General features: G+C 38.5%; 2 protein-coding genes across 5 annotated transcripts; both read right to left on the minus strand.

Annotated features, from left to right (window-relative positions):
* Positions 1-1,145: 1,145 nt before the first annotated feature.
* Positions 1,146-8,486, minus strand: LOC112049294 (uncharacterized). 3 transcript variants are annotated; one of them, XM_052886645.1, is made up of 8 exons: positions 8,374-8,486; positions 8,253-8,273; positions 7,947-8,152; positions 5,933-6,109; positions 4,882-5,007; positions 3,992-4,166; positions 2,256-2,334; positions 1,146-1,889 (listed from the first exon to the last, which is right to left on the minus strand). In XM_052886645.1, the coding sequence occupies exons 3-8, from the start codon at positions 8,145-8,147 to the stop codon at positions 1,838-1,840; spliced, it is 810 nt and encodes a 269-aa protein (XP_052742605.1). In that variant the 5' UTR covers positions 8,148-8,152; positions 8,253-8,273; positions 8,374-8,486; the 3' UTR covers positions 1,146-1,837. The 3 variants fall into 3 exon arrangements, with proteins under 3 accessions (XP_052742605.1, XP_052742604.1, XP_023942901.2); XM_052886644.1 differs by having other exon boundaries at positions 8,253-8,463; XM_024087133.2 differs by having other exon boundaries at positions 4,894-5,007; positions 8,253-8,462.
* Positions 8,487-9,392: 906 nt separating this feature from the next.
* Positions 9,393-16,426, minus strand: LOC112049310 (putative nuclease HARBI1). 2 transcript variants are annotated; one of them, XM_052886642.1, is made up of 8 exons: positions 16,014-16,426; positions 15,222-15,418; positions 14,050-14,179; positions 13,543-13,681; positions 12,536-12,735; positions 11,702-11,743; positions 11,535-11,578; positions 9,393-10,696 (listed from the first exon to the last, which is right to left on the minus strand). In XM_052886642.1, exons 1-8 carry the CDS (start codon positions 16,326-16,328, stop codon positions 10,492-10,494), a joined length of 1,272 nt encoding a protein of 423 aa, XP_052742602.1. In that variant the 5' UTR covers positions 16,329-16,426; the 3' UTR covers positions 9,393-10,491. The 2 variants fall into 2 exon arrangements, with proteins under 2 accessions (XP_052742602.1, XP_023942923.2); XM_024087155.2 differs by having other exon boundaries at positions 11,535-11,743.
* Positions 16,427-19,634: the final 3,208 nt, after the last annotated feature.

Genomic DNA, 19,634 nt, shown 5'->3' on the forward strand with positions numbered 1-19,634 from the left:
CGTTAGCGTTAACGTAACCGTTGAAACAGCGCCATCTAGTGGCACTACTGCACAACTATTTCAATTCCATATAAATTCGCGTTTACATTTACGCGATCGTCACGGTATGAAAACATTGAAAACTGCCACTAGGCACTCGGTAGGTATCTAACTTTAACTCGTAAGTGAGTTTAAATTGGGAACTAAATTAGGACCATTTTTTCAGGCCAATAGGCTAGTTGACACTTTTTTTAAATGGTCTTAATTGTTCATTATCGTTCTACTTGACTAATATTTTTTTTTTTCATATTTTTTTGAGTTGTGATTACATGAAAATTTTAGTTTTTAAATGTTTTTGACAATACGAGCCAAAACGCCTGTCGGCCATGACAGTCTATATTTCAATTGTTTCATGACGTCACTATAATAAATTCCATACAAATGGAGCATTTGAGAAAAATATTAGATAACAATTAGTTCGACGTTTAGTACATCAAGTGTGTTTGTGACGTCACAAATTGGACGACAGCGTTTCTGACATTTGAAAAAATACGTGATATTTAAATTAAGTTTCATAAGAAATCCTTAACTTTTATTAATTGATATCGATATATTTCGGACCCTTATTCCATGTACTACACGAAATTAATATTGTTTATATTAAATTTGATACGAGTCAACTATTCACTAACTCGACGTATGTTAGTGGAAATACGTAAGTTACCAACAAGCTATTTTTAGTAATTCTCAAGTTACGTGATTTCTTTAATGCTAAAAAAACTGATCAAAATTAACTAAATAAATTCAGGTCAACATTAACTAATTAATACGTAGACAACTAAGATTGTCAGGATGTTAGTAAAATAAATAAGATTATAAAATTTCAAAATCAATTTTTTAAGGTATTTAGAAAAAAATTCATACATTTTTAGCTTTCTTAATTAAAATAAGCATTCAATGTGACATTTTTCATTATGTAAAATATAAACAAACGCACAAATACCAAGGAAATTTGTAGTTTTGTCAAAGAACTCTGAAATTGGGCCCACTCTTCAGATCGATACAGAAATGAAAAATGTACTAAAAATCTTGCATTTTTTACTATATCACTCCATTTGAATCTGAGACGAAATATATTAGTAGTAGGTAGGTAATAAATGAAAATCTTGTAAATATAAAATCTTTACTTCATAGATATGACAATGATCTCGCTCACACTTCACTTATTAGAACAATGCCCCATTATCGCGTTACGTTATGTCGCGTTGTTACGTTTTCCATATATTTTAAATAACATGCCACATTAATATTTTTTTTTATTTACTAGTTAGCCCTTGACTACAATCTCACCTGATGGTAAGTGATGATGCAATCTAAAATGGAAGCTAACTTGTTAGGAGGAGGATGAAAATCCACACCCCTTTCGGTTTCGACCCAACATCAAGAAAACCTCAAATCAAGAAGGCCCAGCCTGGTATCGAACTCAAACCTCCGTCTTGTAAATGCACCGCGCATATCACTGCGCTATGGAGGCTGTCAAATAAAATGTTTTTACAGGCGACGATCCAACGAACTACAGAGCGAGGATGCTGAGATATAGGTATCCAAACTTAATTCAGAGTCCTCAGCACCATTGTAAAAAGATTTCTATATTAGCAATTAATTTCATTTCATTCCAGTGTTCATTTCTTTTGTATATATTGAGATGGTGCATCGTCCTCTTGCGCAATGCGTCGATCCGTTGCGACGACGCAACGCACTAATAAGGCATCGCCCTTAGTAGTTACACTCCGTCATAAAGTCGTTACAAAAATGTAAACCTGACTTATTATTCTGCCTAATCATTTTTGATTCAATTTCAAACGAATTCATCTAGTTTATTGGAAATTTTCCTCAGTATATCACCGACCCTGGAAAAAAGTAAGTTATTTTTACCTCAACACAACAAAAAATGTGACTTCAAATTCATCAAAGTTGACTGCTGCAGGTGGTAAAGCAGTTCTCAACAGAGAAGCCCTGGGTTCAATCCCCATTTATATTTTCTAAATTGGTTTGAGTCTGGTCTGTCCAATTAAAAAAAAAGTAGGCTTAGTTTACAAACACTTATATGTCAGGTTATGGTGACAAGTAAAGTCAAAAACTTAAAAGTAGCATAAAAAAAAAAGAATTTGTGAAACAGAAATGGATTTTATAGTCCAGTTATTTTACTGGACTATAAAAACACCCATCTGTCTGTATAAAAAAAAATAGTCAAGTAGGTAAATAAAATTGTTTACCTATTTATGGCTTCATTCCTTTCCTTTGACACTCTTAACTTTTCCTCTTTAAGCTCTATAAGCCGTTGCATCAGAACATCTAGAAAAAAAGTAAAATTAGAACTATGTACAAATACATACATACTATATAATTATAGTGCCAAAGATTTTCTACTACTAGATATGTTACATGCCTACAAAATCACTGCAATAAGTGATCTGAATTTAGCTACTTCACCGAGTGCGTGTCTGTGAATAGCACATTTTTGTGTTTACTTATATTATATACTACGGACGCCCGCGACTTCGTCCGCGTGGAATTCAGTTTTTCACAAATCCTGCGGGAACCATGTATTTTTCCGGGATGAAAAGTAGCCTAGGTGTTAATCCAGAGTGAAATCTATTTCCATTCCAAATTTCAGCCAAATCGTTTCAGTAACCGCAGTGTAAAGGGGGAACAAACATACACACACACAAATAAAGCCGTCGGTCCTGCTGATCTCTCACCAGTCGTGTCGGTCTACCGTCCCATCGGACTATGAGAGGAATAGAGAGTACCGCCATAGAGGTTTTATATGTTTGGTATATAAGCCTGCTAAGCTTCTGGAGCGAGTTCGGCTGGCTGGAGTGACTCCAGCGGGGACCAGCACCAGAAGGACCTACGCACAACGGCCCCCTAGTGGCCAAGTGCGGAAAAGCCCCGAGAAAAAGAAGAAGAAGATATATATTTATATAGATATATATTTATTTATTTTATTACATGTAGTATATATAAATGTACTATTTTTATTATTATATAATTTTTCTTTTTTTTTTTTTTGTTGCACACTATCCCGCATTTAATTACATTAATTCCTTTATCCAAAGGTTGTCTGGTAGATATTGCTATAAGCAATAAGACCGCCTTTGCACATACTTGTTTTCTATGTTTTCTTTTGTTTTCTTTGTTATTGTTTTTGTTTTGTGCAATAAAGTATAAATAAATAAATAAAGAAGAAGATGTATGGTATATTTATCTATAGGAATGAGGCGATGTTGTAAACTGATTTATTTATAAACTGCACTGATTATAATAATTTTATAAGGATATAAAATAAAAGTTTTATATAAATTTAAATAGGTGATGCAGTGTGGAATGGTGAATGTATGTAATGGTGAAACAATCGTGTAATGAATTGGGCAAAACATTGTATCTACGCATGCGCGTTTTACAGCATTCTAAATCTATATATATAAAAATGAATTGCTGTTCGTTAGTCTCGCTAAAACTCGAGAACGGCTTAACGGATTTATCTCATCTTGGTCTTGAAATGTTCGTGGAGGTATAGGGAAGGTTTAAAAGGTGAGAAAAATTAGAATAATAGCTGGGAAAACCATAAAATCACCCCTTTTCTATTTCCCATATAAACGTTTGAGTTTTAAGGGGTAGGAGTAGGGTAGGGGTAGAATAGAGGTAGGGTAGGGTTAAGGGTAGGGGAAGGGTAGGGGTAGGGTAGGGGTAGAGTAATATAGAGTAGGGATAGGGAAGAAGTGCACATAAGTCATAGCGAAGCTTGACCGGGTCCGCTAGTATGAAATAAATATGGAAAATGTAGATGTAGATGGCCAAACCTAAAGTGGGCGAACGAAAGAGTTCGTTCGCCACAAGAGTGCACCTGTAGTTAAGCACATACTTGTCCACTATCTCCTGCGTATATGCTTAATCTCAACATGAAATTGGTCGGGAGCATACTAACATAAAAAATAATTTTACTAACCACTACTTAAAGGTCTGCGTAATCTCGCGCGTCGTCTAAGTCCAGTGGTGGAGGTCCGTCGAGGTACAGTCTTCGGTTCCGTGTGTATTGGCGGCTTGTGCTCCGGTGATGGTGACTCCCTGTCAGAGGGACTGTGCTGCTCCACTTTTACTGTGTAGTACTCCTCCGTTTCTGACTATAAACATACAAACATACTTGTCAGTCCTTGGACCCAGGACTACATATATAACAAAAGAATAAATATATATAGCCATGATAGGATAGGGTTCGAATCCGGTCTGAAGCATGGACCCCCAACTTTTCAGTTTTGTGCAATTAAAAACATCACAAGGAAACCTGCATACCTGACAATTTTCTTGATTCTTTATGTGTGTGAAGTCTGCCAATCCGCATTGGGCCAGCGTGGTGAACTATTGGCATAACCCCTCTCATTCTCAGATGAGACTTGTGCTAAACAGTGAGCCGAAAATGGGTTGCTAATGATAATATGAGAGACAAATATTTCAGCCATCCATGGATTCACTGTACAGGTCTGGGTCCATCATGTGGTAGAAAGAAAAAGTCCGAGTAGAGTCCTGGACTTAAGGACTCTGCTTAGAGTTTCTTTCTCTACCACACAAGGCTAGACTAGGCTAGTTGACACTTTTTTTGAAATATGGCAGGGAGGTAGTTCATAGTTAGTAGATGTCAGTCTGTTCATCAAAAGCTACATCACAAGTGAGTAAAATAGCATTCCTTCCTTCCCTAAACAGTCTGCTAGTAATCACTCTCGACGCCTTGACCACCCATTGTTTGGACACTAAAAAAGCCCAATAACAAAAAGTGTTGCATTTTATTTTAACTTTTAGTTTAATTTTATGCCTTGTATGAGGGAAAATATATGAAGCGACCTGAGTGCTTACAGCATCAGTCCCTGGAGCCGGTAGTAAATCCACAGTTTCAGCTAGTAACGGGTCATTGCTTGGTGTGTGCTTCTGATCTTCTGTTGTCTGTACCTCTACATAGTCGCCTATACTCTGTAATAATAATAATTAATTATAAAAAAAAATAATAACTTGTAATTGACTATTGATATTCAGAATGGTAATGCCCAGGACCGGACGGATTACACAACTTCGTTTAAATGGTTTTGTAGCACCCATTCTATCTTGGTAATGCAATTTCAAAATGATGAATGAAAACTAATGACATTGGATCACTACCAACATTTATATCAACTGGGGTCACATTCCTGATACATAAATTTAGAAGTAACATAGACCCCAAAAACTACCAACCAATTACACGCTTACTTCTAGCTTCTTACATCCATTTCGCCAGGCTAGGCAAAGATGCATTATGCCACCCTGTACATACACCAAACATAATTTTTTAGGGTACATAAACAGAACTCTTACAAGATCACTTGTAAGATCACATTCGAATGTCTGTCCTCCACAGTCAATTTTGTCTGGACCAATTAAGCGGAAATTTAGAACACATATCAATTTGTGGGACCCAAATGCATATAGTAAGTTTGCTGGGGAATAAGAAAATTTTGCTACACTTAATTTTTTGCAGCTCTGGGTAAATTTCCTGCTTGAAACCATCCCCTCTTCGCCCTCCTGGACCGGGAACACTTAATTTTATTCATAAAGATGCTTGGAGGCCATTGTATTAGCTTCTACCTTCACACAGGAAATAAAACTAAAAGAATTTTTAATGATGTGAACAATTGTAAATTATTATAATACTGTGAGATTTTTTCAAAAGAGCTACTGTTGAAATTTTTGTTGGTTCTTCTCGGCAGTACCTGCCTTCCAAACTGGTGGTAGAGCTTTTACAAATAGTCAAACGTAAACTTAGCTTACTTGAAATAAATTAATTTTAAATTGTGTTTGAATTCTGGTTGAAATATTGAAACTGAATGTTGCTTTATAATTTTATACAAATAAAACTTACATCATGAGAAATCCTAACATCAGGCGACCCTTCAGCAACGGGTCCAATCAACCCAAGAATCCTCTCCTCCCATGGGGCCAACGGGGCAAGACGGTTGGGTTCCCCGTTTATGCCCCTGCTCATTCTCCTGGTGTCTGCCGCCTTTGTTTTTACCTTGGCCTTCAATTCTATCCAGTACTGAAAAATAGTTTTACTTAAAACTTAATAATAATAATAATAATAATAATAAATCTTTATTTCAGACTAGCGGACGCCCGCGACTTCATCCGCGTGAAACTCGATGTAAACTTGCAACTACCCATACCCAACTCTAACCCCTACCCTACCCCTACCCTGCCCTACCCCTACCCTACCTCTACCCTACCCCTACCTTTTCCTGAATTTTCTTTGCTATAAACCTCACGGAGCCTGAGACTTTTCCAACGAATGCAAAACCGTGGAAATCGGTTCGTTCGTTCTGGAGTTATAGCGTCAGGAAGGAAAACCCGACTTATTTTTATATAGTAGAGATTATAAAATCCATAAATTACATTCAATTGCTTAAATTTTAATATCCTATTGTTAGTAATATTAGTAGTTATAGGTACTTAAAAAAACTAAATTAAAATATGTTAGTGTGTTAGTAATGACAGTATCTACCATTTATGAAGCACCGTGAGTGCATATGCAAGTGCACCCAGTGCTTCATAAATGGATTTCCACCATTTTCCACCAGCGTTTTTAATATGCTGTTGGAGCTCTCGCGCATTCTGTGCATAACTGATGCTGCTCTTTTTTGCATTATAGCATAAAAGTCATCTGTATGCACTTCAACAAACATCAGTGATGCACTGCAGTAACTATTGTTAATATAACGATTGTTAATGATTGTTAATATAATTACTTTTTACTTTCTAGTACAGTTAGCTACATTTATTGGATATGAATTTCTTTCATTTTGTAGGGGCACTACAAAATGAAAGAAATTTACAGGTATGAATTATTTTTATTTTATTTATAAAATAATAAACTAGCAGATGCTGGTGTTTGTCTGCGAGTAAATTAATGTAAACCCTTTTTAATTATACAAATTGTAACAATTTTTAGAAATACTAAAGAAATACCTTAAAAGTTAGAACATAATATATACTATCGCAGACTTTTTTGTAGTTCAATAAATATTCCACCTATGTTTTGGCATATCTCCAAGGATAAGACAGCATTCATAGCTCATAGAACGCTTGACTCTTCCAATAATTATTACCGTCATATTACAATCAATCTACACAAAATCCTAACAAATTAATTATCAAAACCTTCCACATCAAAGACTCTATATATTGGTGAAAACTGCATAAATATCCATTCAGCACTATTGAGTTTAACGCGAACAGTCAGATAGACAGACACTGAGGAGGACTTTGTTTTATAATATACTAGCGGACTCGCTCAAGCTTCGCTTTGACTTATTAATTTATTTATTTGCACTTCTTCCCTATCCCTACCTTACACTACCATACTCCTACCCCTACCCCTACCCTACCCCTACCCTACCTCTACTCTACCTCTACCCTACCCTACCCTACAACTACCCTACCACTACCCTACCCCTACCCTATCCCTATACCATAAACCTACCCTACCACTACCCTACCCTACCGCTACCCTACCCCTACCCTATCCCTATACCATACCCCTACCCTACCACTACCCTATCCTAGGATTTAGGGGTTTGAAAAATAGATGTTGGCCGATTCTCAGACCTACTGAATATGCACAAAAAATTTCATCAAAATCGGTCGAGCCGTTTCGGAGGAGTTCAAGTTCGAACACCGCGACACGAGAATTTTATATATTAGATATTAACAACAGATTATAGTGTTTTACAGATATGGGTACGGTGACAGTTCGTTTCACTCTTGAAAGTTTGCCGCGATTCACGCTATTAGTACATATTATGTACGTCATAAGGCAACTGTCACCATACCCATGCTATCTGAAAAACACTTTATTATGATAATGTGGTATATCTTACTCTGCGCCATTGATCGGGTGTTTTAGACACCCCGTCTCCGAGGGAATTAAGTTGGAGTCCTAGGTTTTCCCACGCCAGTCGTGAAGCTGGGTTGCCAAAAGGCCCACCTATATACCTGCCCATAGCAACATCCTGGTGAGCATAAGCAAAGTCTAACAACTTTTCAAGTTGCCTCACTGAGACTTTTCGTGTCGGAGCCATTTATTCTAAAATGAAAAATGGTGCATTATATTAAAGTGTAAAAACCATACGTATCTGCATCTTTAAATTCAACTTAGCTCCCAAACTCAGAAAAATAGGGCGTACGTTAATCGTGTAAGTTGTTTTCTAATAACAAAAAACCATGCCAATGGCAGTCGACACATTCACTTCACTTAATAGGATAGTAAATACATTCGATTTGACGTTAACTGATAAATATCCGAACATTTATTGTGTTCTAATACACTTTGGATTTGACAAATTGCAGCAATAGCATTTGTCAAATCCAAAGTGTACATGTTGTAAGGATTCAATAAGGATTTCTAATTTAGTTGCTTATCGATACATTTTGCTCTATAGTCGATGGTTTCCTTCAGACACGCTGGTTCCAAATTAAGTTCCTTGCTCGCTGGTTAGTAATTTAGCCACAGATTATTAAGATAATTTTGAATTTTTGATCAGTTGGTAACTTGGTAATTTGGTATCAGAGGTTGGTATAATTATTAAAATAGTGAATACGAAACCAAGTGACTTTTTTAAAATCACAGACAGACACTTCAAATTTATCTAAAGACTAGCCCAGTGTGGTCACTATCGGACGCCCGCGTGAAAATCGATGTAAATTTTCAACCTATAGTTTATTTATGTTTTCGCATGTTTTCTATAGGTACAAGAAAATAGTCCACTAATCATTTTACAAAAATATAACTCAATACATGAGTATTTTAAAAATACTTTAACCACTTTTTAACCCCATGGGGGTAGAATTTTGAAAAATCTTGAATTACATTATTTTTAGTATTCTTTTTGAGTTAAAAATTCAATTTATATTGGTATTTTTTGATAAGTAGTACTACATGGTCTACGACACATACCAATTTTAACAAAATATGTAACTAAAAATCAAGGCCTTTCCATGCAAACTGTCATCTCCTTAAGAATTTATATTCGCGGACAAAAAGTACCTATTGTTTAACCTGCTCATAAATATAGAATTCATTTAGTAGTCCCAGCCTGATGCTTTTGAACTAAAGAAAATATAATTTGGCTAACAGTATCGATTATATAATGCCCTCCAATAAAATTTTTCAATATATCTTCAATGTACAGAATTTGACCTGTTACAGTTATTAAAAGTATGTTTATATATGTAATGATTATTGGCAAAACTTATAAAGCTTTTATTCGTCTTGTTTATGAACATAGATACTATTTTTCAAAAATAAAAAGAATAAAACAACATACCAAAGTAAAAAAAGGAACTTTTACTTACAACTCCAAAAATTACAATAATTAGTTATAGTAATGAGATTTTGTACAGTCTTATAAACTAGAATACTTACAAATAATCTACAAATAAAAAAATTAAATACAAGATCATTCATGATAAAAGGAATTTCAGCAGTATAGTCCTTTTCATGAAAGAAGTTCAGATGCGCCGCTAATGTCATTTGGTAATGGCGGTCATATTGTCATTTGTGTAGGCGCTGTCAGTTTTAGTTCAGGTTTTAGCCGCGAGACTTCTTTCATGAAAAGGACTCTAGGTAGTGGTAGGTACAGATAACTTCATTCATATTATTGTAAATTGTGTACTTATTAATCGATCTAAAATTTATCATTTACATAATAAAAATAAAAAGTACCTATAATGCAAAGGATAAAATTTTTGAATGTGGGGACTGTTTGTAACTTGGTACTTAATTCTAAATAATACTGTCAGATGTTGATATTAATAAAAAGTCTGAGGTTTACCGTGGGTTTATCTTGAAATACCTAAATAATAACCGTGACTTAACTATTTATTTATAAAACTTTACAAAGATGTAAATAATTTATTGACAGTTAAAACAAAAACTTTTCAGGGATTTTTATTTTTCATTTCCTAAAATATTTTTTTCATGTGATTTTCTAATATATTCCATATGTTTGTTTATAAAATAAATATAATTATCTCTTACATTTACAGATCTTTTGAAATACATACTGCCTTATTAGACCTTTTTGTCTTGGTCCTATCTGGACCCTGGCCCTTGAGATCTGTAAAGGCCAATGGACCTCGTACGCCTAGCGTCTTCAAGATTTATTTATTTTATTTATTTATCGCACCACATAAATTTTTGTAGAGAGAGGAAAGTACAGAAATATCAGTGCAGCAGCGAACGTGTTAATTCTCTGTGTGTGTGTAGTCTGCCAATCCGCATTGGGCCAGCGTGGTGGAATATTGGCCTTACCCCTCTCATTCTGAGAGGAGACTCGAGCTCAGCAGTGAGCCGAATATGGAATTTCCCATGGAAACGGGGACTATGTGGGTATAACCGCGGTGTCTGCTAGTACTATAGTAACGCTAATGATGTTGGGGGTAGTGCGGCCAGGGCGGCGGCACGGCCACCCCCAGGCCGTAGGGGTTGTTCATCAGGATGCGCGGCCGCTTGGGGTCCTCGTGCAGGCTCTGCAGTTGGGGCTGCATGCTGTGCAGGTGCTGCGGCGGCGGCTCCACCGGCTTGTCCTTCTTCGACATCCTCTTCTTGGGGTTCGATTCTGGGGCTACCCTGGAGTTGACAAAAGACATGTATATCTAGTGGATCGATTGAGACTTTTTAAGCAAAAATAAGAAGGCTCAGTCACACAGCAGGCGATAGAACGAGCTATGCTCGGAGTTTCTCTTCATAAGCAAATCAGAAATGAGGAGATCCGCAGAAGAGCCAAAGTCGCCGACATAGCTCAACGAGTCGCAAAGCTGAAGTGGCAATGAGCGGAGCAAATATTTCGAAAAGCCGTCGGATGTTGGGGTCCTAAAGTGCTGGAATGGCGATCCCGCAATAGAAAGCACAGTGTGGATCGACCCCCCACAAAGCGAGCGATTCCTCCCCTTCGTTTTCAACGCAACGATTTAACCCTAAAAGTCCCTTGACACTCGACCTTTACAATCGCTTCGCTTGCTCTTGACGCAGCCTTCAGGCGGGCGAAAGTCCCATCACCATCATTATTAACCGATGGATGTCCACTGCTGGACATAGGCCTTTTGATGTCCTTGGTCCACCTAGTGGGGGGTCGACCAACACTGAACTTTCCGGTGCAGGGTCGCCATTCCAGCACCTTGGGACTCCAAAGTCCATCGGCTCTTCGAACTATGTGGCCTGCCCATTGCCACTTCAACTTAGCGACATGCTAATCTATGTCAGTAACTGTCTGCAGTTTTGTCTGATTCAATTATTTTTTTTTTTTATTTTATGGCTTGCTGCTGTACCAACTGGGTACAATTGACTTCGCCAATGTCCCGTCCCGTTTAAGTATATTTATTTATTATTTATTCCCCTTTATGGAAAACGACACAGCGTCGATGCTGCGACGTCGCAACGCATCGCACTGATGGGTCCCCGCCGTTACCTGCGCTCGCTCCACAGGCGGTCGACGAGCGCGGCGCGCGCGCGCGCGGCGTCGGGCGCGGCGGCGGCGGCGCGCGGCGGCGGCGCGTTGGCCACGCGCTGCTTCATGGCCTCCAGCCGCTCCTCCGCGCCGCTCATGGCGGGCGCCGGCACGCCGCGCGCGCAGCACGCGTTGTGCAGCACGCAGCACGCCACTATCATCATGCCCACCTGGTGATATACCACCACACAGGGCCAGTCAATACTAGTGGCAGTTTGATACTGTAACGATCGCGCTAACGTTAACGAAAATTTCTAAGGAATTAAAACAGCATCATCTAGTCGCACTACTGCACAACTGTTTCAATTCCATATACTCGTAAATTCGTTTACATTAACGCGATAGTAACAGTATGAAAACATTGAAAACTCCCACAAGGCACACAGGAGAGAGGAGGTCTGTTTATACAAGCTGTGACTAGACCATAAAATGTCATGGCCACTTATAACGAATAAAATTTATTAATAGTTAATAATAATGCTGCAAATCACATCTAATTGAACTTTTTTAAATCCATCTTTTATTGAGGTTCGCAGTGAATTTAAAACTGACACAATTATTCAAGAGAGACTGCTCTTGTCATTATTTTACTAAAATTAGCTCTAATTCTCCAACAATGAATTATTTTCATGTAGTTTTCAACAAGGAACTTTCCCAAGTGTAATGTGACAGACCTCTTTTGTGTGTAAATGTGTATGTGTGTTTTCTACTCCTTCACGCCACAAATAAACTGATTTTGCTTAAATGTACCCAGAGGCATAGCCTGGATTAACACGTAAACTACTTTTCACCCCAGAAAAGTAGTTTACGTTCCATGGTTGCCGCGGCATTGGTAAAAAGTTAAAAACAAAATTTTACTGCTAGTTAAAGAAACACGAGTTAGCCGGGTGGTTCTAATGATACATGGCACTAATAATACCTATGAGCTTAATAAATATAACAATCAGGTGTAACTTGCTCACCGTGGGCGGGTCGAGCTGCTTGTTGCACGTGGCCTGCAGACACTTCCAGCGCGACTTGAGCTGGCGCATGGTCTCCTTGACTACGCTGTGCGCCTGCGCGTGCAGGTTGGTGTAGTGCTTCTCCGGCGACATGGGCGTCTTCTTCGTGATCTTCGCAACCGGCGTCATGAGGTACGAATTCAGCGTGTAGTGCGGCCCGCCTGCAAACCAAACGTTAAACATCAGTTTCTAAAGAGTCCCAACAGAGTAATAAAAGTAGTTTACTCGGATAAGAGCAAAATATTTTATGTGTATTAGAAGGAAGAAATCCTTGCTGCGAAATATAAGGGAGTGGACAGAACCAAAGACGGTCCTAACCATCAAGGAGAAGGTCAAGGAGAAGGTTAGAAAGCAGACCGCCGACATTCAATATGTCACTTTAAGAAGAAGATACTTGTATTATCAAAGTAGTCTATAACAAATAGCTGTACTTTTACTATGGGTCTCAGCTGAATATCAGCGCCAAAGTATATTGTTTTATTTTTGCAATGCATGAAAATAATGCTGAGCTATAAACCCATTCTGTTTAGTGTCACAAACAGATACATTATGTAAAATGTTTGACGGCCGCGTGGCGCAGTGGGTAGTGACCCTGCTTTCTGCATCCACGGCTGTGGGTTCGATTCCCACGACTGGAAAATATGAGTGTTTTCCAGTGTCTGTGTGTATTTATACATTATATAAGTATTTATATGTAGTACATAATTGTATATTAATATTATAATATCAACTATCTTAGCACCCATAACATACTCTGTATGCTTACTTTGGGGCTAGATAGTGATGTGTATTGTTTAAGTATATTTATTTATTTATATAAAAATAAGATGTTCTTTTTGACACTAAAAAAAATGTATTTTCTTTCTTTATTTGTACTTCTATAGTCACTGCTACTGGTAGTCAAAGAGCTCCACTACTACTATAGTTAAAGAGCTCCACTACTATTATAGTCAAAGAGCTTTACTGACCAATGAGCCAGCACAGTTCTCGCGAGTAGTTGAGGCTCTCGAGGTCGTTGCGGACGGCATGCTTGTGGAAGATGGCCTGGTGTGAGAGCGAGCCCGGCTGGGGGTCCACACTCAAGATGTTCATTTGGCTGTCGCAGATCTGGAACAGTTACTGCTGTTACTTCAGGCATCATTGTAAACAAGTGTGAACTTATGAAGTAAATATTAAAAAAAACTGGCATGTGGAATTGTAAACCTTATATTTTTTGAAGTTGGGTAAAAAAAGAATTTACGATCAATTTGAGCCTTGTATATTTGTTGAGCCCCAGAGGAGACGCTTCTAGAGTCATTTCGCCCGTATCTTCTATTTCTGCCTGTTTTGCTTTTTCGCCTTTTTTGCTTTTTTTTTTTTTAAGCTCTTCGGAGCTTACAGCATTTACACAATCAGAAAAAAAATGAAAAATTAAATGTAATATAGGGTTAAAAAGAGGATTGCGAGCAATCGCTAGTGTCAAGTAGTGTACTCACAATCTGTGCCTTCTTGGAGTGGTAGGACTTATTGAAGTGCTTCTTCTGATCATCGCCGGGTCGGGCGAGCGGCACGTGCATGCAGTCTATGCAGCCCACCACGTTGGGGATGCCATACTTCATGTAGAACCTGGAGTTTTTATTTATTCTTTACAAGTTAGCCCTAGACTGCAATCTCATCTGATGATAAATGATGTTGCAATCTAAAATAGAAGCAGGCTAACTTGTTAGGTGTAGGAAGAAAACCACAGCTATTTATTATCACCTTACTAGTATAAATAAACATCATTATTAACCCATATTCGGCTCACTGCTGAGCTCGAGTCTCCTCTCTGAATGAGAGGGGTTAGGCTAATAGTCAACCACGCTGGCCCAATGCGGATTGGCACACGCAGAGAATTAAGAAAATTCTCTGGTATGCAGGTTTCCTCACAATGTTTTCCTTCACCGTTCGAGACATGTGATATTTAATTTCTTAAAATGTACACAACTGAAAAGGTGTATGCCCCGGACCGGATTTGAACCCACACCCTCCGGAATCAGAGGCAGAGGTCATATCCACTGGGCTATCACAGCATAATTAAACATAACTTAAAATATATTTTGTACTTATGGGAATCAAATGTACAGAACAGATGCTCAGTACAGAAGGATTAAGGGTATAAATCTCTAGTCATTTCACACCTAGTATAGGAGGAACTTGGTTACAGTGGCGTGCACTTCATACATGCATTAAAATACTGCATACCCTAAGAGTTGTCTTCTTAGTTCTTATTAAATACAAATTTTTCCAGTTTGCTCAATTTTATATACTAGTGCATACCCTAATCAACAACCTTATGCACACCACTGCTTGGTTATACATTGTACTGACTAAACTTAGCTCAGTACCACTACAGATTGCAAATCTGCATCACCACTTTTTTTTTTATTGAGAAAGAATACAATAAGGTACTTAAGCTAACTTATCATAATAGCTATACAAATCATGCCCCTGTAGAATGGTAGCAAGAATACTGCATGCATTTTCACGTTCGTTGCAAATAATGAGCCAGCCCTTCTGTCACCAGTCAAGGCAACTAGTTGCAGTGAAATGATTCTGAGGATTCATCACTTAATATCAGGTGGCATCTCTGTTAAAAATCACTAGTCACTAAATAAAAACTACTTACCCATTCTTAATGACTTCCCTCTCATTTCTCAAGTGTGGGAAGTGTATGTACTTCTTCACAATAGCAGGATTGTTGATGGCCTCCGTGACCTGGATCACTGCGGTGGACACAAAGTACTGTGTGATGTTTGGATCAGTCTTCCCCCCTATAGACTTCTGGTATTTGCCTGTCGCATAGAACGATAGCGCTGCTAATACCTGTATATAACCACAAACTTTACTAAATAACTAATATCATCATCATTATCAACCCATATTCGGCTCACTGCAGAGCTCGAGTCTCCTCTCAGAATGAGAGGGGTTAGGCCAATAGTCCACCACTCTGGCCTAATGCGGATTGGCAGACTTCACACACATAGAAAATTAAGAAAATTCTCTGGTATGCAGGTTTCCTCACAATGTTTTCCTTCACCTGAGGAGGTGACTGCAAATGAGGAGGTGCATGCCATGGACCGGATTCGAACCCACACCCTCCGGAATCGGAGGCAGAGGCTATCACATATCCACTATAACATATAACTAATATAATATACTGTAATTTAAATCAATTTATGCAGACAGAAATTTGATATGGACCTATAAACAGTAATACTTAACATGGCATGCAATGAACACATTCTAATATGAATAAGAGGTTGCGGATAAGGGGATAAAATACAACCTATGCTACTAGCTGATAATATAGCTTTCAATTGGTGAAAGATTTTTTAAAACCAGTCCAGTGGTTTTGGAGCCTATTCGACAAACAAATCTTACACATTACCTTAATATTAGTAAATAATTAGTAACTCACTTTACTTTCTACAGAGAACTCAATAGACTTTGTAGATTCGGGCATAACTGGCTTTAACTCCTCACAAAGATTTCGCGCCAAATCTTTTGAAAGCCGATAAGCATCCACGAACGCGGTATCACTCAAATCGAACGGATCGGATTCGTCCCTTTGCGTCGGCACCATTTTCTCAGGACTTTTTGCTTTTTCCAAACTCCTAGGCTCCGGTTGTTTTTGCGATTGCGTGGCATCCCACTTGAGTAGCTCGAAGAACACCGGCTCATCGTCAACTACGGATATGTAGCTGTCCTCTGGCGGTTTATCAGACATTTCCATTTGGTATTTAAGTATTTATTTTTGAGTTCTAAAATTATTTACGATAAAACAAAGCGCAGGTTACGTTGTTACGTTTGACATGCGTTTGACAATTGACATTGACGTATACATTTTCTTTTAAACTGGAAATTGGCTTTACGGCTTTGAATTCTAGCCTTTTTGAGTCTAATCTTGACAGTTGAGAAGCTTGACCACAGAGTTTGACATTATTTAGTGAATATTAATTAGGGCTTCTAAAAACAAGGCGTTTTTGTTGTCAAATCCTTCAGACCAATTAATCTATAGGATCTGCCTCGCTAAACGTTACTTTTTCTGTCAAAGTATAAAAAAAAGAAAAAAAAAACGATTCGACTTTACAGACAATCAATTTTTTTTAAACACCTTTCTAACCGTTGCCTGCCCGGGTGTCACAAAGCAAGTCTCCACAAAGACGCAAGTTCTAAAGGACATGAGATGCTACTGTAAAGTTAAGGAACACTGATGACTGAATTATTTTCACAAAGACGAAATCTTTGTTAGAATAATTCAGTGTCAGATCACTCTAGGATCCATGGGCCTATTAGTTTGTACCTATATTTATAAAATCCAACGACTTAAGTACGTCGCGTCGTTGATAAAATCCTTGCTGGGATCTTACTCTTTAAAGTCTGTGCTCCTCAAATCAAGCGTGTCAACCTCGTTCCAAAAACCGTGTGCCTAGATTGGCAGTTTTCAATGTTTTCATACTGTAACTATCGCGTAACCGTAAACGTGATTTTCCAAGAAATTTAAACAGCTGTGCAGTAGTGTCAATAGATGGCGCTGTTTCAATTCCTTAAAAATTCGCGTTTACAGTTACGCGGTCGTCACAGTATGAAAACATTGAAAACTGCCACTAGGTACACTGGTCAGATGTGTGTATAGTTAACCAAGTCATCCCGTCAACTCGCATTGGAGCAGTGTGGTGGGTCTAAGCTCCATAACCTTGCTAAGAGGAGGGAACCCTGTAGAGTATGTTTGTCCGGCTAATTAATAGAACGGTTTGATCGATTTTTGTGGAATTTTGAACTTAGAGAAAGTTATTGAACAACATACCTATTGGCTACATACTTTTTATCCCCGAATTCCTCCGGGATGGAGACAGTTCTCGCGGGGTTTGTAAAAAAACTGAATTCTACGAGGACGAAGTCGCGTATCAGTTAGTTATTTATAAGGAAGGCGGTAACATAAAAGGAGTTGAAAAACAACAATATTCTTGTATAATAATGCACGTCGCGTCGTCAAATCCATTCAGATCTCATCATTTGATTCGATCAGCGAACTGTACGTACTTGAGTATCACAAATCAGGGATTTGACGTTATCAGACGGAAATGTTTATCACTGTAATTCTTGTAACTTTATAAAACGTCTGAACAAGAGCTGAGAGCCTGTGATAGCGAGACATACTTACCGCATTAGAGAAATGCTGTTAGGTAAGTTAAGTCTATGGTCCTTAAATTAAAGTCACAGCACAGAGGAACCAGAGTGGAATATTTCAAAATTTAACACTAACAACAATCAATACAATAGTCAATAATTACCAATAAAAAATTCTCCATCTTATTTCTTTAGTTTTTGTGAACAGTTTTTAAAATATTTCAAAACTTATGACGCCATTTTTCTTGAATAATATTGAAAATTACTGATGTGACGATTCGTGATCTGTTCACGACCCGTGACGTGTGACAGTTCTGACTCGAGAATGTATTCGTTTTTGAATATCGTATTTGGAGACTACGACATCGTCGTGTTCCGTACGCTCCATCTGTATATTATTGATTAATCTGTGATTAAAGTATAAACCGTGCGCATCAACTTGACATCTGGCTACCAAACACACCCATAAAAACACAGTACAAACATCACTCTAGCCCGGTGTCAAGTTAATTTAATCCGCACGATCTGTAAGTAGGTTTGCCGTGTGCTGGCCGACGACGTTACGTCACTACTTTGCCGTGTATGATAGAAGGTGAGGGGCTGCTTGCGAATTGCTCGCTCGCTCGGAAATTGGAACTGTAAAGGTCTATAACAAACCACTAAGCTAACGGACTGACGATTGGTGGACATGATTCCTCATGATATACTGTAGCAATATTAATATTACGTCATAAACTTGGACAATTGAGTATCTCAAACTTTGAAACTTGCTATCTTCCAAGGCCATTACAATTTAAACACCATAATGCATTGGGCTATCGTACTTACGGTTACATAAGGTAGGATTACAGGCTGACAAACATTCACCTTCCTAAAATGAGGTGAGTCAGGCTATCGCATCTCAGTTTATAGGTATTTGTTACTTTATGCATGTTAGGCATGCAAGTGTTTCTGTTACATAAGTGGGTGTAGGATTCAAATTATCTTTTCATATTTATCTTATTTACCTTTAGAACTTTAGCTTATTATTCAATAGGCCTCTTGCATGGACTTTCAAACAAAATGGTCTCGTGCCCCCAGTGGCTCCCTGCAACTCGCTTGGTGTCTTAAGTCCACCTAGTGGGAGGTCCACCAACACTGCGCTTTCCGGTGCGGTGTTGTTCTAGCAATTTGGGATCCCAACGTCCATCGGCTCTTCGAACTGTGCCCTGCCCATTGCCACTTCAACTTGTCCAGTAGTCAAAAGACTGATAATGATAATAATGATGATATGATGATGATGATGAAATAAATAGAAAAACTATTGAAGAAATTTCTAACCTACAGCATTTTTTGTGCCAGAAATAGCAGTTTCTGTGTACAGCAGTCAGGAACCCCTGATGACAGGACCTGCATATCCAGCTATGAAAATCATGATGAAATTCTATACATAATGAAATGCTGAGTTCCATGCATGTTCCATGTCTGGGGGCCCTATAAGTCGTGGCATTTTGCTAGCCCTTTTTTTTTGGTGGGGAAATCCTCATGGATACCTTCTCGCCACGGGGAGGCATGGTTATGTCGGACTTCAACCGACTAAAACCCCACGGTGTTCCGACCGCCTCCACCCCACCGCCTGATGACTGAGCCGCGGGAACATTTTATATACTACCGCAACTCAGCCAGCGGCACTCGTAATCAAGCTCTCCTGTTGTGTTATTAAAATCGCTTCGGGAACACTAAAAACGTCCACAACTCGAGGATTTATATCCAGTGAGCGACAAATTCCCTGTATCTGTCACCTGGACGTCCTCGTCAAGGAGGCAAATGGCGGTCGTGAGCGAGCCGCCTTCGTCCTGCTCTTCTACGGCGGATAGGATGACACTCCAAGTCAACCTCTCTTAACCTTTCCGCCGCCTCCTTCTGTGAC

The sequence above is a fragment of the Bicyclus anynana genome, chromosome 17, assembly GCF_947172395.1.
Source record: "Bicyclus anynana chromosome 17, ilBicAnyn1.1, whole genome shotgun sequence".
Taxonomy (NCBI): domain Eukaryota; kingdom Metazoa; phylum Arthropoda; class Insecta; order Lepidoptera; family Nymphalidae; genus Bicyclus; species Bicyclus anynana.